Genomic DNA, 27,410 nt, shown 5'->3' on the forward strand with positions numbered 1-27,410 from the left:
TTCACTGATTCCAGTACTAAATAGCAGGTGTGCATTACAGCCCAGACAAAACCCACAAAGCCAAGAACAGCAATGCAGATTGTCACCATCTTCCCTCAAATCTGATACATAAAACAGCACAGTCTGCATCAGGAGATCATTGTGTAACATATAATCTCATATTACTGAAGGAAAAGGTGAGGGACGGGTGGATTACTTGGAAAACCACTTGCTCTTTGCCTCTGGGACTCCACTGTGTCCAAAAATGTAAGAACTGTGGGGCATGAAGATGAACTTCTAGGTGATGGTTTCAAAACCAGCAAAAGGCAACAGTTCAAAAGGAATGGATAAACGAAGTGTGGGAATCTCTGGCACAGGATTACACTGAGAAAAAAAAATATAAAACTTATAAAGTAATTCTATAAATTACTGTAAGTAAGGTTCACAGTGGCCTATTAAATCCAGTGACCCTGATTCTGGATCTGGAAGCTCTGACCTGTAAATAGCTGGAGACTGATGGGTGCTGCAGAAAAACTTTGTCACAGGCCTGCTGTGTTCCTGCCTTCTCCCACAGCACTTGGTGGACTTTTGGAGAGAATTAGCACAGACTTTTTCCCTTTTCATCATTGTGAATATAGAATAACTTCAACATTTTCCATCCATAGTCTGCTAGAACTGGAAGCCAGCATCTCCTCTGGGAGCCATGTGGTCTCCCTGGATCTGCACATCTGTGATCCCCAGGAAAAGGGAGAATCAGACCAAAAGTGGTGAGGAAAATCTGCATCCATAAGTACCTGAATGAAGACTGGAAGAAATGCTGATGGTGTAAAGCACCTCGAGATGCAGCCACACCTGGAGCACACGGACAGGTCCAAAGCACAGGGCTGGGTTTGGATTAGGATTTCCTTGGCAAGCTGATGTTATGTAGTGGGCAGCTCATCACAGGTCCTTCCTAGGATGAAATCCTACTGGTGATGAGCAAAAAGTCCAGGCAGCCCTCGTGGTCTGTAACATAGCTCTGGGGCTGGGAGTGATTCCCCATCCCTGGAAGTGTTCCAGGCCAGGCTGGACAGGGTTTGGAACAACCTGGGATAGAGAAAGGTGTTCCTGCCCATGGCAGGGGGCTGGAATGAGATGAGTTTTACAGTCCCTTCCAACCCAAACCATTCTGAGGTTTTATGTTCGTGCTTATTGCCGGGGGGTTGGACTACAGGCCCTTTAAAGGTCCCTTGCATTCCGAAGAATTCTGTGATTCTACGATGCCTCTCATGGACGTGGATCCCATTAACTCCACCATCATTGCTCAGGAAATGGGTTCAGAGCAGCCCTCCACAAGGCCAAACCAGAGTTCTGGGAGAACTGATCAGTTCCCACAAGGGATCAGTGGGATCCTGCTGTTCTTGTGTAAAACATGGAATCAAGGCATGAGCAGGAGGCATTGGATGAAAAACGCCGACTGTGTGGAAAACAGCACAGCGCTCCAAGCTGGGGCAAGTTCTGGATGGACCACTCAGAACCAAAGTCCCAGCACATTTTTTTTTTCATCTGCTGGGTGGAATAAATTACTCACAGCTGGTCCAGCAGAGCCAGAGTTCCCCATGGAACCTTCAGACCTCCTTGAGCTCTGCTAAGGTGCAAGTGATGGAATTTTTCCTTCACTGATTGTGCCTTAGTGAATACTCTGCAGTCCACTAAGGAGCAAGTTTGAGGCACTTCCTTAGGAAGCCAGGTGAAAATAAGGTATTGAAAGTCCTATTTTACACTTTCAGACTTTAATGCAGATCATTGAAGTGGATGAGCATTGTCTGGGCCATTTCTAATGCTCCTTGCCATTATCACTTCTGCCTAGAAAACAACACAGACTTTGTAGCTTCCTCTCCATTATATTATACAGGAATCCACCTCTGGTTTGAGGTGAAGTGATGGATCTGCAGGAGGCCAGACTCTAGACCAGAGAAGAGTTTTGTGCCATACCACAGGACAGGGACTGAGGTGTCAGATACCTCTTCTGGCTCTGCCTGCTCTTCACACATGACTCTGCCGAAGTCTCTTCATCTCTGTGTGCTCAAAACCTTTATCTACAGGGGGTCAGTGATATCTCCTCTTACCTGTGTCAGTCCTGTGATTTCAGATACAGACTCCACAGCAGAGGATCTTCAGACCTGCTTTCATGCCATGAAACCCCAGGATAAAGAGAACAAAGCCTCTGTTGATGCCAAGATTTCCAAGCCATCCCAGCCTGACTGTGCTCATCATTTTGTGATGGGTGAGAAGTTTTCCAGAGGTGTCCAAGCACTGCAGCAGGGAAGGGCCCAGTCTTCCTTTGCTGGCTCTTCAGCAAAGCCTCTGCGCTCCTCCCAGAATAGCAACGTGCAAACCTCGGTGCTTCTCTTCCAAACCCATCTGCATTTTTAGAAAATAATTTGCAAAGCCTCTGCCCCTGTGGCTACAAGCAAAGCCTGGCTGTCTGTGCGGCCTCCTCAGCCACGCCATCTCAGCTTTGCTCAGTGTGATGCTGTAAACTTGGACTGGGGCTGGATTTACAGCTGGGAGAATAAAGTCCTGCCTGAAGACTCTTAGGATCCTAAAGCCAACAGGGAAAGGGCTGGAGATGGGATCAGTGTAACCACAGGTCTCTGGGGGGAGCTCCTGACACATGGCAGAGCCTGAGACCCCGTTTTCCAGCACACCTGACCCCACCCTCTCACCTGTGCTCAGCAAAAACATCATTCCAGAGCATCCAGTGGCTCACCACCACCACAGTAACCACTGGAGCACGGGAAGCTGGCAAACCCCACTGAGATCTTCTCATTTCTTATATCCATAAGCCACGCAGAGAGTACTTTTTAGGTATCCAGAGCCACAGCCTTCCTGGGAAAGGCCCAGAGAAGTCTCATCGTGGTGAGCTGCAGATCACCTCCCATCCAGCTCACACTTCTGGGAATGCTGGTCCACGGGCACAGCTGCCAGAAGGACACCAGATGGTGGGAAGTGGCTGCACACCCACCTTCAACCTGCTCCCCTTTCGTTCACAGCTTGGACTGAACAAGGGGGGATTAAACTGATATGCCTTATCTCAGACCTCCCAGGGATCCCTGAACGGGCCAACACAAACACAGCTCTCGCTCTGAAGTAAGTCACATTTGCAAAGAGTAAGTTCCACGGTCAGAGGGATGATGGCAAGATACATTTCTCATATTTTTAAGCAAAGATAAGCACTGGTTGCCTGAGACTAAGCCTCACTCCAGGTCTGCCCTGTTCAAACCAAACCAGCACCTCTATGGCACAGAGCATTTGTCAAACAGAGAGGATCAGTGACCACCTTAATTCCAGCACGGGATTAAACCCCGTAACTGCTGCAAGAAATGCACAAAACAATGGCCAGAAACACTGTGAGGAATTCCAGGATCCCTCCACACTGATGCTTCACTTCCAGCTTCCCAAAAGCAACCCCGCTCCTCCTTGCCAGGATGGTGAGGAGAGCTCAGGTCAACAGCATTGAAACGCAGCACAAATTGAAGTGGTGGGGAAAAAAACACCACTGGCTATCAGATGGAAACTAGAAAGGGACTAATTCTGGCTTCACTTCAGTTTTGGTGTGTTTTCCTATTTTTAAATGACTTAGCAGTTTGAGCATTTTGCTGAGTGCCTCTCCAATCACACAAGGTTGTGCAGCAGTTTGACACCCATGTGGGACAAGGACACACACGAGGAGGTGAACCCTCAGCCCCTGTGTTCTGTGTAAAATGCACAAGTTCAGCAGTGATGAATAAATTCCTTAATGCATCCATGAGTATTTTGTCCCCGAGACCACATTTACTGTCAGCAGGTTTATAGCCACACAGTTTAGATTCCTATAAATTTTACATAATTAAAATGTATTTTTTTTAAACAGTTGACTTTTTTCCTACACTTTCTGAGCAGAACACCCCATGTAGGATCTCAGCAGCCCAGGCAAAGGAAAATCTCCCAAAGGCCTCAGGACAAGAGCACCTACAGAAAAGCAAGTGCCTGTGCCTCCACAGGGTCAAAGCTTTGATTTCATCATTGAAACGCAATGCAAAAAGAAGCACCAAAATAAACAGCTCCATAAAGCAGCAGGAACGCAGCAAAGCAGTTGGAGGCTCCTCCAGCAAGAATGACCTAAATCCAAGAGGCATTTGTGCAGATGCTGCCCAGCTCCACAACACCCTGACAGCCTCCGGGACGCACCGACCACCACGGGAGCGAACCTGGGAGAAGCCTCTTTCTTTTTGTACAGTCACAGTGATTGCCTTTAATTTTTTTTTTACCCCCCAATGTACCCTCCCACAGTGGCTGCCCCACATCCAGGGCTGCCTGGGGGCCCGGAGACCCCTTTTCCCACCCGACCCCGCAGCAGCCGGGGTTATCGAGGGAGATGTGTGTAATTGCCCTGTCAGGCAGCTGAAAGGCGCTCGCCTTTAGCTGATGCCACTTCAAAATGAAATTCTTTCTTTGGCATGGCTATGTCTGATATGCAGGCATCAAAGGGGAGGCAGCAGGTCGCCGATGCCCCAGGCCACACATTTCCCTTCTAAAGGCAGGAATGAGAGTGTCAGCTCGGGGCCGAGGGGGCCCCGGAGACCCAACACCCATCGCTCCTCCATGGGGTGCTGGGAGCCTGGGAGGGCCCCCCAGCACCCGGAGACACCCGAGGGCTCTCGGGCAGCAGATGGGACCCTGTGGCCTGAACACCGCTGGGATGGAGGGGTGGGAACACCTCAGTGGCACGGAGGAGGTCGAGGGCTGGGGATTTTTCTTTCCAAGAGATCCACGCTCTCCTCCCCCCCTGCAGCTCCCATCTCCTCTCTCCACCTGCACTCTTCAGGGAGCCAAAGCTTTTGGCAAGCTTTCCGCTCCGGTTTTTATTGGTTTCAACTAAGCTGCCCCTTTCGGAGGGTTGGAAAGCTTCAATCATTAAAGGAAAAGAAGAAAGAAAAAAATTTTTAAAAAGGAAAAGAAAGCATCACGCACCCTTTACCCAGCTGTCCCTTCCCCACTCCCACGATGGTCCCACACCACCCATCCCAGGCACAGCCCCCTATTTTCCAAGGCAATCACAGCCCCTCCAATGCATTTGAGGCAGGGTTTTCAAGGCTTTGGATACCTCCAACTGTACCTGCTCGCCTCCAATCACCTTCCTGCTCGGAAGCAATTTAGAAAGGACACAGCACAGGTAGCTATTAGCTAACACATATTTAACTGCTCCAGATATTTTTTTTTCTTTTTTTGGCATTGTAATGGAGTGATTTGATCTTCAAAGGACCTGTGGAAACCTTTGAAGCTTCCCAATCTCCAGTGGGGAGGGGAGGAGGGGGGGAAAATGTTAATAGTTTTAAAACCTGGGGAATCCTGAAGTCAGAGGAAGGGTATAAAACCCAGCGGGTTTAGCATAAAGCCCTCAGGTAAATCTTCACCTTCTTTTCAAATGCATTTTTGGTGGGTTGCTTTGGAAAGGCTTGGGCCAGGTTAGCAAGGTCGGCTCTATTCCCAGCAGCTCTTAAATCTCCAGGGACCCTCATCTCCCACGTGGCACAGCCCCAGCACCAGGAGATCCGCGGTACCTCGGCGAGAAATAGAAAGACTAAAATGTGCAAAGCCTTTAAGTGAAAAGAGGGTGGGGGGGAAAGGAGTGGAGAAGGAGGGAGGGGGGTAAAAAGATAAGGAGACAAAATAAACTCCCAGCTGCACTCCCAGCCAGCACAGCCTCAGCAGCACCCTGAGAGGCGAGACACAAAATGCATTTACCTTTAAAATAATGACTCATTTTATTTTTTTCTTTTAATATGTAGTTATAAATATATTTTGTCAAAATATATGATCATTATTGTCAAAAACATTTGCACATAAAGTCATAAATAAGGTCAAGGTGAACGTTTAGTTTAGAGAAGAGTCCAGCTATAGCAAGCAGTTCTGGGGTGGGACGGGAGGGAGAGAGAAGGGGAGGAGAGGGCGGCGGGGAAGGGGGTCAGCGGCACCCGCACCCCTCCACCACCATCTCCTGGTAGTTTTTCAGGACCACCTTGTCATACTCATCCAGGTAGAGCATGGAGATGGCGCTGAGCTCCGTGGGCACGCAGCAGGCCTTGGGAATGCTGGAGTTCACGGAGTTCACCAGCGTCTGCACGATGGCGTGGTTCGTGGAGTTGAGGTGGTCGGCCAGAGGGAAGGGGCAGTCCCCGTGGCAGTAAAACGCCTGGTACCCCGGGGGCGCCACGATCCAGTCGTTCCAGCCCACGTCGCTGAAATCCACATAGAGGGCATGGCGGCGGCAGTTTTTTTTGTTCTTGCGGGAACGCTGGTGCTTGGGGCTCCGGCGGGCTCTGCGGGTCAGCGCGTGGCCTCGCCCGTCGTGCCCAAAAGTGACCAGGAGCGGCCTGAGCTGCGCCCAGTCCCCACGCCCTTGAGGTAAAGATCGGCTAATCCTGACGTGTTTGCCCTGATGAGTCTGTGCGTGGTGGAGGTGGGTGACCTCGATCACCAGCCCGTGGTTCGGCTGCTTGTCCTTGGTCCACCGGATCACGGCCGGGCTCACATCAAAGGTCTCCCAGCGCGTCACGTTGTGGTGCACCAGCCGCGTGTCCAGCAGGCGCGTAATGGCCTGGGCGCGCTCCGACAGCGGCTTCATCACTTCGTAAATGTTTATCCGGTGGAAGCCCCTCTCCCACGCCGCGCTCGGCTCCTCCACCTGCTCCCGGTACAGCCGCAGCTCCGCCGAGGAGATCACCTCGTTTTCCGGCACGCTGCTGAGGTTGAAGACGAAGCGGATCCGGGGCGCCTCGCTGGGACCCGGGACGGTCTCCAGGTGCTCTGGAGGAGAGCCGGGATGGGGGGGAAGAGGTAAGACAAGCAAACAAGAGCACGCCAGCCTCGGGGCACACGGCCCCGGCACAGCCACAGCTCACACCCACGCTTCACCTGCCCGGCAGCCACCGGCTCCTCTCCGCTCCCCCACGCATCCCTCCCGGCCGCGCCGGGAGCGGCTCCTGCCCCGGCACCGCTGGCTCACCCGCGCCTCGAGCACTCCACCCCTTCCCATCTCGCCTCCCCGTTCAGGGAGACTTTTTCCCTTTAGCTTTTCCTCCCTCAGTCTCTCCAAAATCATCTCCCCGGCGAGATGCGGCGCCACGGAGCACAGAGGTGCCTTGTTACGGGGGGCAGGGGGAGAAAGAGAAGCAAATTCCAACGCAGTAATGATGCGGCTGGATTAATAATTCAGATTTACTTTGGAAAAGAAACATCCGCTAGGAAACATTTGGATCAGATTACAAGGGTCTATTGAATAAACCTTATAAACACACAGCTGTAAGTATTAAATTCGAGTCGGGGTTTGGGGGGATTTTTTTTTCTTTTTCTTTTTTTTTTTTTCCTTAAGAGTAAAAGCAGTCAGCAATTGCTTTGATAGTTCAAAAGAAACACTCCAGGGGCGAGATCCCGCCCTCGCTTTACTCCCGCATCCGATCCAGAGCCATTAAATCCACGCGAGCCCAGGCAGTGACCCCGAGGCAGAGGCACCGAAGGAAACTCACTGTTGTCAACAGAAGCAAAAGCACTTCAAAATATGGTCAAGCTCGGGTTAAGCACAGGATGCAGGAAAAAATAGCGAGCAGCACGCCTGTCACCCACACACGGCAGGCTGGGGGGGGTGGTTTTCCTCCCATAAATTTAGGGCCGGGCACGTCCTGCTTCTAAAGGCATTTGTGAGCTTCCAAACGCAAGGAAATCCCGATCGCTACCGGGGCTGGGAAATTACCGCCTCCCATCACTGACCTTCATGGTGGAAGCTCCTCACGGTGTTTGCCCGGCTGGTCGATCGCTCAGGGTACTGCAGGCTAATTTCCTGGAGGCTTTCCTCCTCTTCTCCGGACTGGAGTCGATAGAGATCCAGCATGTAACTAGGAATGACGGCTGACTTGCTGGGCTGAGGCCGCCTTCGGAGCCCAAACATCTGCAGCAGAGTTGTTTCGAAACCCCGCAAGAGTTCATGGCTTTGGGCAGAGCGGCGTCCGGATCCGGCTTGTCCCTGAAGCTCTGCCACTTTCTTCCTGCCGGTCTCAGGGATTAGGCTAGCATGGTTAGTACCTCCTAGAAGGACTTGGCATAGTAGGATGACCATCAGCATTCGGTTACCAGGAATCATGGTGTCTCTGGGGTGTAAAAAATACGACAACAAACAAGAAGGAAAGTCAGGATGAGAAGCGAAACCCCCCTCCTCTTCCGAATAAACTTAAAAATAATAATAATAGTAGTAATAATAGTAATAATAAATGGCAAAAGGACACGGGGAGCAGCCCCCATTCCAGCGGCAGCCGGCGCGCCCCGGCCGGCAGGGACCGGCCCGCCGTGCCCGGGCTGTCCGCAGCCCCGCAGCCCCCTCGGGCAGGCGGGTTCCCGGCGCATCCCGGCCGCGCTGCCCCGCCGGGACGGGACGGGACGGGAGCGGGAGCAGCGGCGGCGGCGCCCGGCGGGGAAGGAAGGGGCGCGCGGCTCGGCGCGCTCTGCAGCCTCCGGTTCGAATCCCGCCGCCGGAGCCCGGGAGGGGACGCCGGTATAAGAACAACAAAAAGTTTGTCTTAAAAAAATAAATTTAAAAAAAATAAAAAAAAAAAATAAAGCCCTGCGATGAAAACAAAAAGCGAGGAGCGAGGCGGAGGAAGAAGAGGGCTGTACTCACTGACAGCAAGCAAGGCATATCAGCACAGTCCATGATTCTGGAGAGCCAGCCCGGACCCAGCGCGCCGAAAGCCCCGGGGCAGCGGCTGCCGAGCGCCTCCCGCGATCGCCGCCCGGCGCAGTGCGGCCGCCGCCGCCGCCGGCCCCGGTTTTCTGCCGGCCCCGCAGTCACGTGGAGCCGCGCTCGCCGCCAGCCCGGCCCGGCCCGGCCCGGCCCGCCGCCCCCGGCCCGCCCCCGGCCCGGCCCGGCCCCGCGGGGGACGGCCCTGGCCGCTCCGCCGCCCGCGCCAGCGCCCGGGGAGCGGGGGGAGCGCGGGGACCCCCGGCGGAGCGGCCGCGCTCGGACCCTCGGGGCGCGGGACGGGGTCGGAGCGGTGCCCCCGGGATCCCCCGCGCCGCTCAGGTGCATCCCCGGGGGACCCTCCCGCCCCGCCCTGTCCCCGCACGGCCGGGGCGGGGTCCCCGGGGAGGTCGGGGCACCGCGGGGAGCGGGATCTGCGGTGCTTCCCGAGGGACGGGGCTGGGAAGGGAGATTCGGGACGGGAAACTCGGGAAACTCTGGTCGGCTGTTCCCCGACGAGGAGGGAGGGAGAGCTTGGGAACCAGAAGTAGCTGCGCGGGGAGAGGCACGGCGGCAGAGCGCGGGTTTCTCCTGTGCTCCCACCACCCGCCAGCCCCGAGGGTCCCGTCCCGGCGGTTGGGAGCTCGTTGCCAGCACCGGGGGTTATCCCCAGTGCCTGCCCTGGATTCCCTCTCATGCTCCAGATTTTCTCATCCTTCTCCCTGGCTGCCTGAATAGCCCTCTCCCCTCCAGGCCGGGTTCCCGGACCCCCACCGAGGTGTGCAGCAGGCGCCTTCCCGGGCCCGCACGGGCTGTGGACGGCCACAGCTGGCGGCCCCAGAGACATACGGACAGGGGTCTCCGGGAGGAAGGATGCTCCCTGCCCCGCAGTTCAAACCCAGAATTGCTCTGGACCAGCTTTGGGCTGAGAATAAGAACCAGACTTTCCAAGGCTTGAGGCTGCTCCCAGGAGGGTGTTTGGGACAAACTGGTTTACCATTGGCACACATTAACTGGACACAACTCATTCAGGCAACTGAGGGTGAGATTCTTGGGGCTGTCCTGTGCAGGGCCAGGATTTGGACTTGGTGATCCTTTTGGATCCCTTCCAGCTCAGGCTATTCTGTGATTCTCTGACCTACTGGGGGTGATGTATAAACACAGTGTGGAGAAAGCAACTCTGGGGGAAAACCCTCTGAAGGAAGTGTGACAGATGCACCATCCTTTAGAGACATGAAGTAGACTGAGCAACCCCATGGTAAATTAAGCCAGCTCCACCAGGGCATTAAAATCTGTCCCTTTGCCCTGCTGGAGTATCCCTTTGTGTTGGGCAAACTGTCACCCACAGTGAGAACACAGTTAATTTATGAGACCAAAAGATGTGGTCATGGAGTGGCCATGGGAACTCCTAAGCTCATCAATTAACCACAACCAAAAACCAGCTCAGAAACGATGACTGTGGCCACAAACCACGGGGCTGCTGTGCCTGAGTGCAGCAAACCCACACCAGTGCCTTGGTGTCCTCCCAGCGCTGCCCCAGAGCTCACACACCATCACAGACGCCTTCTTTTCATATTTCACTTTTTTTTTTTTTTTTAAGCTCAGACCTGACCCATGCATTAGAAAAGCCCAGGGATGTCACCGAAAGGACACGCACAGATAAAAGGCAGTGCTGACACTGTAATATCTCTGAGTTATTCCTATACCACTCCGGGTTTAAAAGAAACATCTGTTAGCAAGGTATTTGGACTATGAATCCATCAAAATTTGTGAAATATTGCTATCACCATTTCAAATGTATCACACTGTGTGTTATTCTTAACAAGGAAAAACAATTTTGGGAGTAGCTGCTGTGCAACTTTTTTTAAGTTAAATAACATTTTCATTGAAAATACTCCAGTCTATAAACAAAGTTTACATGAGGGCCTGTATAGTGCTGTTCCTAAAACAGACCTCTGGACTGGGAAAAGCAACCAGCTCCCTCTTTGTGGGATATGTTCCTCTCTTTGTCTGAAGACCTCACTCGGGTTTTGTAAGGATCAGAGAATGGCCGCGCTGGAAATGTTTGTCCTGGTGGAATTCGGTCGCATGGCGTCCAGTGCCTGCCCTCCTCAGCCATCCCGTTAAGCTGAGATCCCAAAAATTGCTTATGTAACGCTGGTTAACCGTGCCCCTGTGCGAGGAGGTGGCCAGCTGGGGCCAGAGAGCCAGGGCAGAGCAGTGTGGTTTGGGGTCTCGTAGGAGGCAAGAGCGTATTTGAGTAGCTCCCTGGTTACTAAGTGTTAGTCATGGGGAAAGCTGTAGTATTTATTCCGTAAAATGTAAATACATAACCCAAACCACAAAGGAATAACCATGGATGGAAATAGTGTAGCGTTTACTGAAGGAGCTGGGCTGCCTTTCTACAGAAGCTGTATTTCCTTGGCCCCATAGAGCGTAATTCACCTTGAACAGAGCTTCTGCTCCAGCCCGTGGAGTTACACATCGGCTGAACTCGGTCCAGGCACACTAAACAACCCAGTGTGTTATATATTCCAACCAAAAAAGTGATGCCAAAACGGAGCTAAAAATACAAATGTGGAAGGTTTGAAAAGCAAACACTGCTTAATTCAGCGGTAGATGCAACATTAAAGATCCAGCACATCAAAAGCAGAGAATATTGTGTCTCCACTCAACGCAAGGCTCAGCTCCCCTAATCACACCTCACATGGGTGATGGGGGAATCGATGGTGGTCTTGCCTGTGACCCAGTCCCAGTCTGACTAAGGGATCTGCTGCCAGGTTTTTTCCTCTCTGTCTTCTGTGAAAAACCTTCTGGGAATCTCTGCACCTGGGTGGCAAAACCATTGGTCTCTTCTGGAAGCAAAGCTTTGGGGCGTTGGGGACATCACCCTGCAAAGGCTGGCCAGACCAAGGGGTGATCCATCACGTGCAGACCTTGGCTGTGACAGCAGACTGCTGGTGGCAGCGAGAAGCCCAGGAGCTGGCAGGTGTCCTGGAGCCCCAGAGCCCAGCTCTGCTCACAGGGGTCAGGAGCTGAGGGGCAATTATTTGCTCAGTTTTGTTTCAACCCGATAATTGTGGGTTTGCCCAGACATGCTTGTGATAAAATCCCAGCCACTCACATCTGACCCATTTCCAGGTTTTGTGTGCTCAGGACCTACCAGCAAGCACTGCAGGTCGATGTTCAGCACCTCTAGAAATTAGGCCAGCTCTGTTTACAAGGGAAACTTCTCCTCTAATGGCAGCATTTCAGGAGATGCCTCTGGACTCAGACCTTCCCAAACCAGTTCTTGGATCCTGTGTTATTTTTAGAGCAGCTGCACCTTTTTGGGCTCTAAAGTCTGCAAACAACCTGCCTTGGGAAAAACAAAAAAGAAAGAAAAACAACAACAACAACAACAAAAATAACTTGCCTCACCAGATTTTTGCTTGAGCAGAAAGAAGCCTAAAACCATAAATAAATAAATAAATGTCTATGTAAGAGACATTTTAATGACATGAGTTACAGGAGGAGATGCCCATAAGTGTGCTAAAATCAATTCCCTCCTACCCTTTCCTTTCAACTGCCTAAGCTTGTCAATTAAAACAAAGGGAACTGAGCAAACAACTCCAAGGGATTACATTTTCAAAAGTAGCTCTTCACTAAAGAGCCGACCGGTAAAAACAAGTGCAGCTGCTTGAATGGCAAAAGGAACATTTTTTACAACCACTCTGAGATTTTCATGATTTCTCTGAGTGCTTCAGAGCTGGCCTGTTCTACCAGAATATTCTGCCTCCTCCTGAATAAATGAATTCATACTTCTCCTATAACACAGAACTTGGCCCAACTTGGAATTTATTTCTTCTTTACATTAAAGTGTCTCTGCTGAGGTGTCAGGACCACGTCTAGAACCACTCCTGAGCTAAGAGGAGAATCAGTTTCAGCACTGCTCTTTTATTTCAAACAGGGTTTTTTTTTGGTTTTTTTTGTTTTTTTTTTTTTTTTTTTTTACAAATCCCTACAAAAACATTGTGTGGGAACATTGAAATAATGCAGTTCTAAAAAGGCAGTCTTTGGTAATCAGACACAAGGCAGTCGAAACAGTAGGATTGTCTGCTCTTTTCTATTTTTAAGTCTTGAAGGATGATTTTTATTGTTTTGAAAATGCTATTAAAAGGTTGGCTGTCCCACGCAGGGTGAATCTTAAGTTGCTGTTACTTGACTCATTCCCTTTGTCACTTTTCAGATGCCCAAGAGTGAGCAAGGCTAGAAAAGTTACCCCTTGCTGTTCATACTCTCTGCCTTCTGCTGTGAGAGTGTGAGGTCTCTGCCGCTAAATATTGTTCATTTAGAGATGCTGGGCCTCAAAACTCAGAGGTCTGGGTCTTTCAGGCTGGACAGCAGGAAGAATTTCTTCACAGAATGGGCTGCCCAGGGAGGGAATGAAATCAACATCCCTGGAGGTGTTCAAAAAACAGCTCAGTGCTCTGGTCTGCTTGGGAAGGTGGTGAATGGCCAAAGGTTGGACCCAACGACCTTGGAGGTTTTTTCCAACCTTAACATTTCTATGATTCCATGATTAGGGAAGTGCTTCAACAACACGACTCATAAAATAAAGGGAGAGCCATTTTAATGGCCTGTTGTTAAAATTCCCCTGAGCTGTGTTAGAAACACATCTGTTGTAAAATCATCTCCACATCAATGGGTTTCCTCGAGGGATGTTACAAGAAGAACATGCACTGATCTCATCCAGCTTTTGGAAAGAATCGCTGCCTTTAGCCCACATTTGCTTCTGCACTTTGTTGCTCCCCACTCCATCAAAGCTCTCACCTCATCCCTGAGAAGCAAAGAGGACCTCCAGAAGATGAAGAGTTCATTCCTCCTGCTCTGCAGTTGTGGCTGGTACTAACAAAGACCATCAGTCTCCTAACAAGCACTGTCCAACCACATGGCTACCGGAGATCAGCAGATTCCTTTTGGATCTGATGAAAGCTTTTGGAGAATGGCACAGGGCTGGCAGCTCCCTGACCTTACAAACCACTCCACGTGTCTCTAGCCCTGAGATGTGGCTTTGTCTGAGTTCTGCTGTTACTGATATTTCACTCTCCCTTGCTGCCAAAATCTGCAATTCCACACAACCACGTCGCACCTCCCGGGTGCCGACATTTGTCTTTGTCCTTTAATTGCAGCTTGAGATCTGCTGCCAGCAGAAGCTTTAATGACCTCAATCACTACTACAAGGTGTAAATAAGCAGAGCAGGACAACTGCTGCAGAAATAATTCACATGAGCTCTACTGGATTTTTAGCAACAGCAAAGGACTTTACTGGTAGGTGCTATAGCAAGTTCTGGGAAATGTCAGCACATGGATGAATTTTGAGTTCATTCATGTGAACATCCTCACTTGAAAGCAGAGAGAGAGGATCCTGCCTAGGATTCCCTCTTGGGAAACATGGCTATGCCCTGTGGCCTCCATCTCCAGCAATAACAAACTGGTGGGGCTCGTTTGTGCCAGTTGCCTGGTGACAAGGTTCATACTCACAATTAATCATCATTCTTAGAAAGTGCTCACTGAATAAACTTACACAGGGTGTGTGTGAGCAGAGCACGAGCTCCCACAGTCACGTGACACTGAAAAGATGGTTTCTGACAGAAAGGCTCCTGCTCATTCTGTCATGGAATATCCTGAGCTGGAAGGGACTCACAAGGATCATTGGGTCCAACTCCTGGCCTTGCACAGACACCCCAACAATCCCACCCTGTGCCTGAGAGCATTGTCCAAACACTCCTGGAGCTCTGGCAGCCTCGGGGCCGTGCCCATTCCCTGGGGAGCATGGGCAGTGCCAGCACCCTCTGGGGGAAGAGCCTTTCCTGAAATCCAACCTAAATCTGACACAGCTGCAGTCCTTCCTGACAAACCTTTCAGCAGGACCTACTCCAGCCTAGCACGGCAAGGCTCTCTGTTCCATTATTGATCAAGCAAGCTAAGGAGTGAGGTGTTAGCTGGGTTTATTTTCAATTAGAGACATTCTTGCGTAGTTTTACCTGCTCTGCTTCTTTGTGGGGCAGCAAAAAAACCACTTGTAAGCAGAAACAAAGCTCACTTTCTCTCCCAAACAGCCACGACCAAAAAATACTTGAGTGGGGGCACAGCTTGTGTCAAGAGCACTGAAACCTGATTTCATTTTTGGCTCTTTTCTGCACAAGCAAGTATCTGTTCTCCTCTTCCCTGCTTCCATCATGTACAGACACTGACTCAGCAGCCCGAAGGATGCCTTTAGCAACCTGGGAATTTCAAAGGCCACAGATTAGGTGCAGAGCTGCAAGTACTGGGATGCCTAAAGGAAGGTTGTCCTAGTGATGTAGGACCTGATTTGGACTTCAGAAGGTCTAGGTTCAGCTTTGTGCTTCTGTGGCAGTGACTGAATCATCAGGAATCTATTTTATCCAAGTGGTTAAGAGTATATTAAACAGAGAAGAGTAATTAAAAAACATGGGGAAAGGAGGCAATTAGAATTAAAAGCAGGTCAGAGCCTCCTTTCTGGACGAACAAGAGCATTTTGCGCCATTGTCAGAGATAAATTAAAAAAAAAACCAAAAAAAACATTTCTTCTGAATAGGTCCTCAAATTCCAACCCAACACACAAAAGTCTTTCAAACCCTTTCAGTGGGACTCCAAACCCTGGGAAAATACTGGAGGAATAACAGGACATGGAGACCCTGTATGATCTCTGATTTACAGCACATGGAACAAAAGTGCTGCTGCCCTGTCCATCACTGGAGAGACACCGGGTGATTCACCTGTCACCCATGGCACAAGAAGAGGAGGAAGAAGAAGAAGGAGAAGAAGGATGAGAAGAAAAAGAAGAAGGAGAAGAATAGGAGGAAGAAGGGAAGAAGCAAAACCGACTATGCCTGGAAATGAGAGATTAAACACATTGTAGTCAGAGGTGGGTTTCCAGTGTTTTCCAGAAATACTCATCAGGGCTTTACATTACTGGCTGGCAGCCACGAGGGCTGTGAACTGAAGGGAGGCCAATTTCTTGACCTGCAGGTTTCAATGCAAAGACAGTCTGTCCTCTCTGATACCTTATCCAAACGATGTGGGCAAACCAGCGTCGTACGTGCGTTCCGTGCGTGTGCGATCCCACAGGCAAACCAGCCTTTCTATTTCCTAAAATATCAGCCACCAAATAGCTTACAGAGGGATAAAGCTGAGGAACTGACTCAAAAAAAAAAAAAAAAAAAAAAAAAAAAGAAAAAAAGAGAGAAGAGGGACTTTGGGACTTTTAGAAAAGGAATATCTAAAAGTCAGTTTGAAGAGGGGGAAAAGAGAAATGGCAAAAAAGGAAAGAGTCTGGAGGAATCTCGTATCTCTTTCTTGCTTATGAAGGGGCCTTGGAAGTGAGGGGGTGCTCACCTGCACAGAGGCCCACCTGGGCTGAGGGTTTACAGACCCAGAGGATCAGCAGGAAGACAGAATAGGAGAGAAAACCGATATGGGAAAGAAGTGAAAACCAAGAAGGCAGATTCAGTCTGGGCAAAGGGCCAAGGCAAGGCCAAGTGCAATTCTAGAAAACAGGACTGGAGCCAGAGGCACCAAGGTGTTATGACAGACCTGCACTGGTCTACAGTGACAACCCAGAATGATGCACCTTCCAGGAGCACAGCATCACCCAGACATGAAGAGAAATAGGCTTAAAAGTAGATTTTTGAGCCTAAGTCTCAGGATGGAGGTCTGGCCCAGCAGTTTCTACTTGTGCAGGATCTGGAGTTAGCATAAGGCTGGTATCTCCCTGTACCAGCCCTCTGGGCACACTGGAGTTACTCTTTGAGTCAGGGAAAGCAGAACTAAGTTAGAACAGATTCCCTGAGGACCTGTTCGTTCCCCTGGTTTCACCCTGCATTCCTGCTTGTTCCACCTCTGTCCTGCTGACTCTGCTGCCTTTTCCCACCCTCTGTACACATACCTGATAGAGCAGCAAGCCTCAGAATTGTATTGTATGCAGCACCACACCCCAGTTCGAAGAAATATTGCAAAAAGCAAATGTGAAACGTCATTTGTAAAACTGGCATCAGCTCACAAACGTTCCTCACAAAGACCCAACACTGAGGTTACTCCATGGCTGCCAAAAAGTCACCTGTCCTGTCTCCAGAGGCCTCAGCAAATCATTTTATCTCCCATCACTGTTTCCCTACATAGCTCTAGGTGCAAAGTGGGGCAGGAATCCCGATGCCCATCCCCCCCAGCCCAGGCTGAGGGGATGCTCAGTGGTGCTGGGGCTTCAGGGATTGCAGGATGAAAATGAAGTGGGTTAAGGCAGATGTTTGAAGAGCAGAGGATAAAATGAGAAGGTCAAAGAGGACTTAGAGTCCATGAGTATTGACTTGAGTCAGGAATTGTGGAGACAAACCATAGACCCAAAGCACAAAATAGCAAGGTGGGATTGACAGAATCTCTCTCAGAGTGGTGCCACAAGGACAGCTTGGACTTGCAAATCTGTTGTGCGATTTGTTTCCCTCTCTTGGGACCACTGGCTGCCCCCAGAACAGCCACCATTCCTTTTTCACAGGTTCTCCAACTGATAAGCCACCAGGAGCCCAGGATGAGCCCACTGCAGGAGGTGCCTTGACATGGATGGCACAACTGGATCACTTCCATCGTGTTTTCTGATGAAGGAGAGGGACTGGAAGCAGATTCCTGAATGAATCTATGGGCTTGAGAATGGCTACAACCTGAAGGCTGAGCAAGAGTCACCAGAACTTTGGAGACCTAAGCAGTTACCTATGCTTGCAGGAGGTGCACAGCTCCAGTGTCTCAGAGTAACTCCCAATCTGCTCTCAACCCTTTCCAGAATGCAGGGAATTTACCTCACCCAGCATCATCCCTTCCCTTTCCACACAGGATCACCCTTGCCCTGCTGGGCAAAAAATCCTTTCACCCAAACCAGCAAAACTCAAAGTCCAGTCTGGAAAAAAAAAAAAAAATTCTCAAACCCAAAATGGTTGGAGAGTACAAAAGGCATTTTTAAAACAAAAACTAACTAAAGGCTGGGCTCTGTTCTGTTGCTTGAGGCACGTAAATGCTCTGTTCGTACATTTCAAACTCTTCCCAGCAACAGAGCTCCCAAAGCTCTTTGTGTCTGTGGGGTGAGCAGCTCCATGTCTCCCATGGCAGAGGGCACACACAGTGATCTGGCTCGCGTTACTGAGCAGGATCAGATGATAGATGAAGATCCATGATGCTGAACAGCAGCTCACAGGTCAAAGTCCTTCCCTTCTGTCTGAAAATCCTCCTGCACCTTTCTTTTCCAAAGTAGAAGCCCTCCATTCTCCAAAGGCTTTTGTTGCTACCAAGCTTTGTGTACTTACATGTCCCTGCTAGAGCAAGATTTCAGCACAAGAGAATTGGTACAGTATGTTACAGCTCATAATTTTTTTTTGTTATAATAAAATCTTCTGTAAAACTGTTCATTCTACTGCCCCATGAGAGATGAATTGTAAATCCAGCCAAAAAAAACAAAAAAAAAAAAAAAAAAAAAAAAAAAAAAAAAAAAAAAACAAAAAAAAAAAAAAAAACAACCAAAGCAAAAAACTACCTCACATCCCTGGATCTTAGGAAATGTAGATTTGTCACCTTTCAGTCTCTTTGTACGCTGTTAAGATTTTCTCCCTGTAATTTTATGCTGCTCACCTAATGACCTAAGTGGTCCCAGGAGAGAGGAATTGGCATCCTCTAGATAAAAGAAATAAAAATAAGAATTTTTTTAAAAGGTGAAAAAAAGATGTTTATTTGCAATTTACCTTACCTGGCTTGTTTAAAGTGTTATCAGAATGCAAGCACCTACTTTCTTCTCTTCATTTTCACAAGATATCCAAGATTTGCTTGAATTGAAAATGCCTAAAGCCTCAGGCATGATCCTGGGTGTTCTCAAGACTTAAATGTCACTGCTTAAAGAGTTAAAGATCTAGATGGCTGCACTAAGAGGATGATAAACTAATCACTCACTCACTGCTGGTGAGCCTGGTGTCATTTACTGAAACATGGAATGCATTTAACAATGTAAGAGAAACTCTATGCAGTGCAAAAGCCAAAGATTATTGTTAGATTGTCAGGGTTTACTTTGGAGAAAGTCCTCAGTCTAATTACCTACGTTTAAGCAACAGAAGTATTTTTGCCCTCGTTGAAGAAGTTCACATTTTCCTTTCAAGACAATGGGTGGTTTGGGTTTTTTTTAACGCTACTAAAGAGTGCAGATTCTGTTCAGGGGGCTACAAATATTGAAGACAGGGACTAGGTAGAAGAAATAATTCTTCCAGGGAGCAAGTACAAAATGTTTCCTATCATTATAACCATGAGAAAAGTAGAAATAATAATTAGACTACTAGTACTGAACATTTACCTATTGATTTGTGTCTTCCAGTTCTGTGAAATGGCTGGAAAGAAAAGGACAGCTCTTGGCACTCAACAGAAATGCATATTTAATAGCCATACTATTTTTTAGTGTTACTGGAAAAAAATGCTTCAAATTCTATTCACTGCAATCTCTGAGCCTTGAGGAGGAGAAAGAGCAGGTCCAACATTTTGTTGTTGCATTTTTGCACCAGAATTTGGTGAATATTGGCAGTTTTTCTTAAAACGAGATCTCAGTTAAAGGTCAAGATACCAAACATGAATATAACATCAAAAGGATTTTGTGGGGCTCACCCAGTGGGCATCCAAACTGCAAATATCACTTTATTCTCCTTTACTCCATGAAACTTTGAACAGTACAACTCCCTTGTGCAAGCAGTTGGTACAAGACCCTTTCCCAGCACACCAATTCTCAGAGCTTCTCCCAGTGGGTGCCACCAGAAGTTTTTTGTTGATGGGACAGCAAGGCCTGTGGTGACAGAGCTAAGTGAAGGTGTGACCATAACTCATCGTGGTGGATCAGTGTCACTTTGACCCAGCAAAGACAGGCAAAAACAGGCACTGCAGTGACATCAGCACATCCTGGCAGCCAAACCACCCTCCTGAGACTCTGGCTGGGTGCTCTGATGTGGCCATGGCACATCCCTGCACGCCAGTGTCAGTCTGACCTGGTAAACACAGGTAATAACAGCAGAGGAAGCAACAGCAGCTCAGCAAGGGTTAACTGCTTACCCGTTCTGCAGAGACTCGAGGTGGGCACTCTGCTCCCCAGCCTGGACAAAGCTTGTCCCATGGCTCTGCTGCTGTGACCCAAATGACTTCTGAGGAGGAGAAGGAGGAGGCAGAAACACCTTCTAATGACACCTGCCCTCATAACAAGCCTGGCAAGACAGCACATGATCATTTTTCCTGCTGGGTGATGGCTGGTGGCTCAGGCAGTTCTGCTGACCTTGGTTAGGGCAGTCTCTGAAGAAGTAAGCAAAGCTCCAGCCTCAACCAAAGGACAAAAATCCAGCTGTATGGGTGGAAATTCAACTGATCAAACAGAGACGTCTTCAGCATCATCCTGAAATGAACATCAAAAATAGATGAGACTGTTCTCAAGCAGGGCTCTTTCCCTGCATGCCTAAAAGGAGAATCCAAATGAGTAAGTCAGGTGTTGCTGTGCACACTGCAGAGATCTAAAGGCAGCAAAGAGAAATGCTATTCAAAGGAACCTGCTCTTCCTGTTGTGTAAACCTCTCCCTCTACAAAGATGCAACATTTTCCCTAGGAACTGTGTGACAACACTTGCCTCACTGCACTGCATGAAAGACAGAGCAAACACTTTGAGATCAGTGGGACCAAGACATGTTTTTTTTTTTCAAGGACATGGAGTGACAGGACAAGGGGGAATGGCTTTAAACTGACAGAAGGCAGGGTCAGATAAGAGATTAGTAAGAAATTCTTCCCTGTGAGGGTGGGGAGGCCCAGAGAAGCTGTGGCTGCCCCATCCCTGGAAGTGTTCCAGGCCAGGCTGGACAGAGCTTGAAGCAACCTGGGATAGTGGAAAGTGTCCCTGTCCATGGCAGGGGGTAGAACAAGATGGTCTTTAATGTCCCTTCCTACCCAAACCATTCTAGGATTCTATAATAAGAACTGGAGAACTTTTGAAATACACTCACAGCTCCACAGACCACAATTGCTAGTGCAGCACAAACTGTTTCTATTTCATCTATATGTGCATGATTTTAGGACTTGAAAAACTGCTGCCCTTGTACTTCTCAGCAGCTAATAAAAACCCTTGTTAGCAACATCTGGATACAAGATAAGGGAACCTTGCAGGGAAACATGAGGCATTCAACAGGTTTCTGCAGTGGGTTCTTCATCGATCCTCTGAGGACTCTGCTCCAAAGTCCGCTGAGGTGTTGGGGTGTTTTTCCATTGACTTCACTGGGCTCCAAACCAAGACCTAAAGCCTCCCTGCTGTGTCTTGGACATTTATTTGTGTTTGATCTGTAATAAGATCTTTCATTTCTCTTATTCCTGTAAAAACAAATAAAGCCAGAGCACAAGAAAGCAACTAAACACGTGCTTAGCTTTAAGCATATCCCTAAACCCACTCACTTAAAGTCCTTAATTCTATGGACTCCTGGGAAAGAAAAGCACATGCTTAAAGTTAAACACGTGCTTGGGGTCTTTGCTAATTAGTGACGGCCTTGTGTCTTACAGGGCCCTAAACACTTCTTAGAGCATCTGGGGTTTTAGGGCCCATATGGGAGAAATTACATGGAGACCATCTCAAAAGTGCAACTTTTAGTATTGTATCTGATGCTGGAAGCCTGTCTGTAGTGGCTTTCAGACTGATTCTGTTACAACACCATTTACAGCTAATTGAGGGAAGAGTTTCTCAGACATTTGTAAAAATAAGAATATCTAAAACCTTTCCTTGGCTAATACTACAATACCATTCCATCAGGATGATCAGTCTAATCAAACTAAAACTCCTTTTTGGAATGGATGTGCTTACTGGCATCTCAGGACCAAACCTGTCTCACTTCAGCCAAAGTTTTGTCCCTGACATCCCTCACTTTGCTCAGAGGATGAGTCTGGCTCTGGAGGGCAAGCCAACCTTTACCTTTGGGTCAGGCAGCAAATGGAAGAACTTTCCCAGTAAACTGGGAGAGTAAACAGAGCAAAAGGCATTTTTCCTCACTGCACCATGTTTATTTTGGACCTCTGCTGAAGTGTTAGAACTCTCAGCTATCTTGATCAGACAAGGCCTGAAATGTAACATGTCTGGCAGGCCAAATCAGTGTTGTTCCCAGTGAGAGAACACTGGGGAAGTTTCTTCACAAAGCACATGCTAGCTAGCAGGAAACCTGTCACCTTGTCAGCATGTCCTCCACAAGACTGAAACTTGCCTTTCTGTGGCTCTTGTACTCTGTCTCTTATATCTTCCTGAACTCTTTTTCGAGGTGCATCAGTGCACTCAGCTTCAGATGCTCTTGGACTTTCAGCTCTCTCTAAAATTTTACGATGTCCCCTGTTTATAGATTCATTGTTCTGCAAGCTGAACAATGGGGCCGTGTCCATTAGTGAGGAATCTGGATCACATGTGAGCACACAACATTTCTCTCAAGTGCCAAAGCACGCAGCCTGGTGCTCCTGCTGGCTTTCTTATTTATACAGCCTCTGGGAAGACAGGTGATATCTGAACCCAGCATAAAGCCTTCAGAAGAACAGTTTTTTTGAAAGAAAAGTGATTGTTTCAGTGCTTTACATCACATGGCTGCCATGTCTTTGATCTGAAACTAGATTTACCACAGCTTCACACTTACCTCTGAGGAACAGGGAAGTTGTGAGTCAGTGCATCAACCATCAGAACCACCACAAGCAAAAAGCTGCTGCAGGCTGTGCTTGCCTAGAAGCACCAGCAGCACAGTCCTCCCGAGTCCCAGGTCTAGTTAAACACTCAAAATAACCTCTGCTTAGCCCTTGATGCTTTCAGGATGGAAAGGAGGATAAACACAGGGAGCTTCTCCTAGATCCTTCTGCAGCCCCAGTTTTTAAGTTGGTGATCTGCTAAACTCCCTGATTCTTCAGTGCTCAAGATCCAGCTTATAGTGATTGTACAGAATAGATGGAACTTTTGTAGGAGGCATCAGATCCACCTTCTCTCAGCCTCAAAACAGTAGATGCAAAGCAAAAAGGACCAGGATGCTCATCTAATGATAATGCCTTGGGTGGTTTTTGCAGCTGAAACACTTGACCTGGTATTTCCAATGTTCTCTGAGCAGCTCACGTAATAAAGGAGAATTTACAACCAAAAACTCATCAGCATCTTCTGTGCTGAGTCTCTGATTGCATTAAATGTCCTGGAGTTATGATCCACTCTTAAATTACTTTCTGGGGATGACCTACATTACTTGTTGGAGTGCAAGGGTTGATATTGTTCCAGGCAAGCTGATTTTAGAAAGTCTGCATGAAGAACATACCATACCATTTCAAATTACTCTCTGGTACTCTGCTCTGTGCTTTTCCAGAGACCACTGTCCTCACAGCCTGTGGAAATAAAATACTGTCTTCCTTCTGGTAGCAAATAGGTAAAAGTGTTTCCCAAGAAAGCTGAGGAAAGAAATTTTTGTTCAATACACTTCCTAAACCCAAAGAAGAATGGAAGGCTGTACTCTCTGTAGACCTCAGAAAATTCACTTCTTTCACCACCAGATTCCTGTTCCCAATACTAACTCTAACCCCTCTGTTTCCCTTCCTTTCCACACAAGATTGATTCACAGAACTTGATTTAAAGGATGTTTATTTCCATAACAAAAATGATCAGGGGTCTAGAAAACATGACCTATGAGGAAAGATTGAAAGAATTGGGTTTGTTTAGTCTAGAGAAGAAAAGACTGAGGGGGAGACATGATAACAGCCTTCAACTATGTAAAAGGTTGTTGCAGATAGGAAGGTAATAAATTGTTCTCCATGTCCACTGGGTATAAGACAAGAAATAATGGGTTTAAATTGCAGCAAGGAGGATATAGGTCAAGCATTAGACACGTTTCCTAAGAGGAAGGACAGGTGAGAACTGGAATAAATTAGTCAAGGAGCTACAGACTCTTCTGTCACCAGGAGTGGCTCAGAGCTGGCAAATCTTGCCTTGGGGTAGAGGGATAGATCATCTCTCAAGGTCCTCTCTGCCCCTTTTCCTACTGGTCTATATTTGCACCAGTCAAAATGATCAAAAGTACATTTGTTCCAAAGAAAGGAAAATCTTTCTTCAGCCCTCTCTAAGATTTTTATGGCTGGTTTTATCTGCAGTTGCAGTGCATTTGAAGGCATACAAATTCATTTCTATTCAGTCAATTAAAGAAAGGACGATTTTTACAGCCCTATGCCCCTGCACATGTTTTCTGTTGTGGTTCATGCTCTAAAATGATGTGTCTGCACTCTGTTCAAAACCTTTTCTCCGGGTAAGACAACAACCTCACAGCCCCACAGCATGGGTTGGGTTTGGATTTTGAATCTCAGCTCTGCTCGTACCAGTTGTGTCAACCCCTGCAGTTCACCTCCAATGCAAAAGACAATGGACTAAAAAACCAACCTCCCTGGCCAGCAAAGAAGAGATGATATGGACAGCAAGGAAACTTCTTCTTTTGGCATTTCATGGAAGCAAAATGGTTCTGGATCCACTTATGACTTTTTTCATGTTTCACCTGCAAAGCAAAATGAGTCAACGTGAGGCACAATATCTTCTGCCATTTATATTTAATGAAGTTTTTATGATGCAGTGTCTTCATTATTTTAATTTCTTTTCAAATGGCAATAAATTACCTTACCTGTGGAGGTCTGGGTTGCCACCATACTTGAGGACAACCATTATAATTCAATCTGATTTAAAAGTTTTAAATAGCCATCCCAGTCACCAGAAAACACAGTTTAAGTTCGGGCAAGCCTAAAGGTTTATTGTGTCAAGCCCAGCTGCAATTTACCTTCCACAAAAAGAAAAAAAACCCAGAATCAGAAAAAGGCAAGAATACTTGTATGAACTTTTTTTTTAAAGTTCTGATTGTTCATCTGAAATGAATTTTTGGAACTGTTAGCATAATTGCATTTCTGAAGTGGTTTATGCATGCACACATTCCCATGTATATGTAACCCACCAAAAATAAATGGAACATTTTATTTCAGGCCAAAAAAGCATTTAGTACCAAGAGATTTTTTTTTTAAGAGAACTTCTTTTCTCCCTAAGTTCATGTTATTAAACATGTGCAGACAACAATAGCACTCAACATTTCATAAAAGGTGTTCTTCCTTCAGATTTCCACCTCAGCTTCCTGGAGAAAAGCTGCAAATCCTACAGGTCCTGCTCAACTGGGCTGGTTTGATAACAGGGTTTGTCTCCATCTGCTGGTGTTTCAGCTTTTATAGTCTCAAATGTCTGAAAAAAGAGTAATATTTTTCAAAAGATTCGAGAAATTCAGGAGATAGTCATCAGTAAGTTCTCTAACTCCTAATTATTGCTGCTGAGACCAAGTATTGTCTGTAGGGCTGGATGCCATTGAGTAAAGTCATATTGATATATTGATCCCGATGAGGAATTTATTTTCTCTACTCACACTGATTTTAAATTCTTCTCTTTTTTTCTGATATTGGGTAACCTCCTGCTTGAAGCAACCCACCAGGGAGGGTGGCAGATTTACACCAGGGTAAAACCCCACATCATCACCACCCAAGTCACAAACCATGAAGCACAGGTGTCTACCTGTGAGACTTGATCCTTTGACTTTGGAATGACAAAATCATCAGGAATAATCCCATTAGACAGAGCTGCTTCCTTCTATTGATGCCAAAATGTGACAAGTGCCCCAGGATCCCTGGAAATGTTCCAGGCCAGGTTGGGTGAGGCTTGGAGCAACCTGGGATAGTGGAAGGTGTCCCTGCCATGGCAGGGGGTGGAATGGGATGGTCTCTGAGGTTCCTTCCAACCCAAACCAGTCTGGGATTCCAAGTGCAGGAACACATACCTCTCATTCTGCCATCTAAAGCCACAAAAGGCACATCTCATCCTATACTCCATGTGTTAACTGCACCCCAAGGGCTTGTTCCCTCAGATTAACACAAAATTCTTGTCTTCCAGCTGGAGTTAGATGGTGAAGAACCTATCCCAGGTCTCTCCCAGCACGGCACAAACATTTACAGTGATCTGGTTGCACATCTAGGAGTGGGGGAGCTGATACACAATACCTTCACGTGGCAGGATTCATCTTACCTAACTCTATCCACCTGAGAGGCAGCCTCAGGTCTGAGCCAGTCATTTTAGCTCCCTGAACACCCAGCAGAGAGATGCATTTCCAGAGGGCAACTTATTCCATGACTTCAAGACACCTGTCTTTGGCAAGATAAATCCAATCCTAAGAAAACATCATCACCTACATTTTTTTTTTCACTTCAAAATAAAAGAGCGCTGTCAGCCTTCCCACCTGGCAAACAGCAGATCAGAGCTGGACTCAGCGTTCATCTGATGGGCAAGTGAGGCTCTGGAGAAGGCAATGGAAATGCCCTGAATTACTTCAGCTGAAAACTACAGTTGTTGGCCTGTGTCAGAACAACTACCCTGGCCTGATCCTACAAAATTTAAATACCTTTGCCAAGGACAGTGCTCGCCAGGACATTCAGTTCCTGGGAATAGGAAATAGGGGTTTATGTAGTGTATTCTCAATTAAATAAGTCTCCTTGTGACTTGTTTCACCAGTGATTCTAAAGATGATGATCATTAAAGTCCTGTGTCAGATTCTACATAGGCTGCATTTCCTTTTACATTTAAATGCCCACATGCACATAAATGCAGCCATCAGAGCACCATTACATCAAGAATATAGGATTACATCAAGATTTATTTAACTGAATCCCCCCCTAATTAGGTCATATGGTATGATGAAGCAGTTGTTAACTGTGTCGTAAGGAAGTCTACAAAGGGAATGAAATATTTAAAACAGCAATAACATACCTATCCTGCTTTGCTATTTATGCACAGTTAAACACATAAAAACAAAGGAGCAACTCTTAATTACAAGGACAATTTATTTTGCTGACCTTCTTTTTAGGACACAAGCCAAACCCACTGGGGGTTGGTTTGGTGGTTGACTTTGCAGGGAAAATGTCCTGGCTCGTTGTTGGAGAGGCTGCAGCTCCTGCCTTGAGAGAGCAGAGCCTTTCACAGGGCTAATTTACAGCCTTCCCCAGTGGTCAAGGGCAGCCATGGAGTACACAAATTACAGTTAAAAATAGAGATGGCTTTATGGAATCTCATTCCGGTGGCTTCCAAAGGTGTGGGGCCAGGAACATGCATCTCATTCCACGCTGCCTCTAAGCCCATTTTCATCTTTTTTTTTTTTTTTTTTTCCTTTTTTTTTTTTTTTTTTTTAACTTTTCCCCTTGGATCCTGAGCTCCACTTCAGTTTTGAACTTCCATAGGAAGGCAGGAGGTTAAACCAAACTGCTAACTGTGTCTCTTCAAAACTGACATTTAATACAGGGTATAAATCACTGTGGGAGCCTGTTATTCCTTCAGGAATGCAATTACATAGGGTCAAATAAAACATGAAAGAACCCAACAAGTTTTAAAATGTAGTATGTTCTCAAAAGCAGGCAAGAAGGAATGCAAAGCAGTCCAAATATGCTAACATCCACATGTTGTCCTGTATGAGGGGGATTAGAAGGGAAGGTTTCTGCTCTTTAATGATTATGTTGTTAAGGGTGGGTTTGTTGCAGGTTCTTGCTGAATACCAGCCCACTC

General features: G+C 47.5%; 1 protein-coding gene and 1 long non-coding RNA gene across 6 annotated transcripts; both read right to left on the reverse strand.

The window, feature by feature from the left end:
- Window positions 1–5,749: 5,749 nt before the first annotated feature.
- BMP4 (bone morphogenetic protein 4) lies at window positions 5,750–20,014 on the reverse strand. Of its 5 annotated transcripts, none has more exons than XM_053946218.1 (4): window positions 19,862–20,014; window positions 11,898–12,088; window positions 7,771–8,147; window positions 5,750–6,810 (listed from the first exon to the last, which is right to left on the reverse strand). In XM_053946218.1, the coding sequence occupies exons 3-4, from the start codon at window positions 8,138–8,140 to the stop codon at window positions 5,969–5,971; spliced, it is 1,212 nt and encodes a 403-aa protein (XP_053802193.1). In that variant the 5' UTR covers window positions 8,141–8,147; window positions 11,898–12,088; window positions 19,862–20,014; the 3' UTR covers window positions 5,750–5,968. The 5 variants fall into 5 exon arrangements, with proteins under 5 accessions (XP_053802193.1, XP_053802191.1, XP_053802192.1 ...); XM_053946216.1 differs by having other exon boundaries at window positions 11,898–12,092; XM_053946217.1 differs by lacking the exon at window positions 19,862–20,014 and having other exon boundaries at window positions 11,898–12,341.
- A 57-nt stretch (window positions 20,015–20,071) lies between these two features.
- Window positions 20,072–25,981, reverse strand: LOC128789913 (uncharacterized). Its single transcript, XR_008431577.1, has 4 exons — window positions 25,884–25,981; window positions 24,905–25,052; window positions 24,216–24,327; window positions 20,072–20,195 (listed from the first exon to the last, which is right to left on the reverse strand). It is a non-coding gene; the product is annotated as an uncharacterized LOC128789913 (long non-coding RNA).
- Between the last annotated feature and the right edge of the window lie 1,429 nt (window positions 25,982–27,410).

Source organism: Vidua chalybeata, chromosome 6 (genome assembly GCF_026979565.1).
Source record: "Vidua chalybeata isolate OUT-0048 chromosome 6, bVidCha1 merged haplotype, whole genome shotgun sequence".
NCBI classification, from domain to species: domain Eukaryota; kingdom Metazoa; phylum Chordata; class Aves; order Passeriformes; family Viduidae; genus Vidua; species Vidua chalybeata.

Excerpts from the sequence above, each read along its gene's own strand:
- BMP4 (XM_053946214.1), bottom strand. The coding sequence starts at position 8,707 with ATGGACTGTGCTGATATGCCTTGCTTGCT. Across the intron at positions 8,148-8,678 it reads GCTGATATGCCTTGCTTGCT|AGACACCATGATTCCTGGTA; the intron begins GTCAGTGAGTAC and ends TTTACACCCCAG. Across the intron at positions 6,811-7,770 it reads GAGGAGCTTCCACCATGAAG|AGCACCTGGAGACCGTCCCG; the intron begins GTCAGTGATGGG and ends GCTCTCCTCCAG.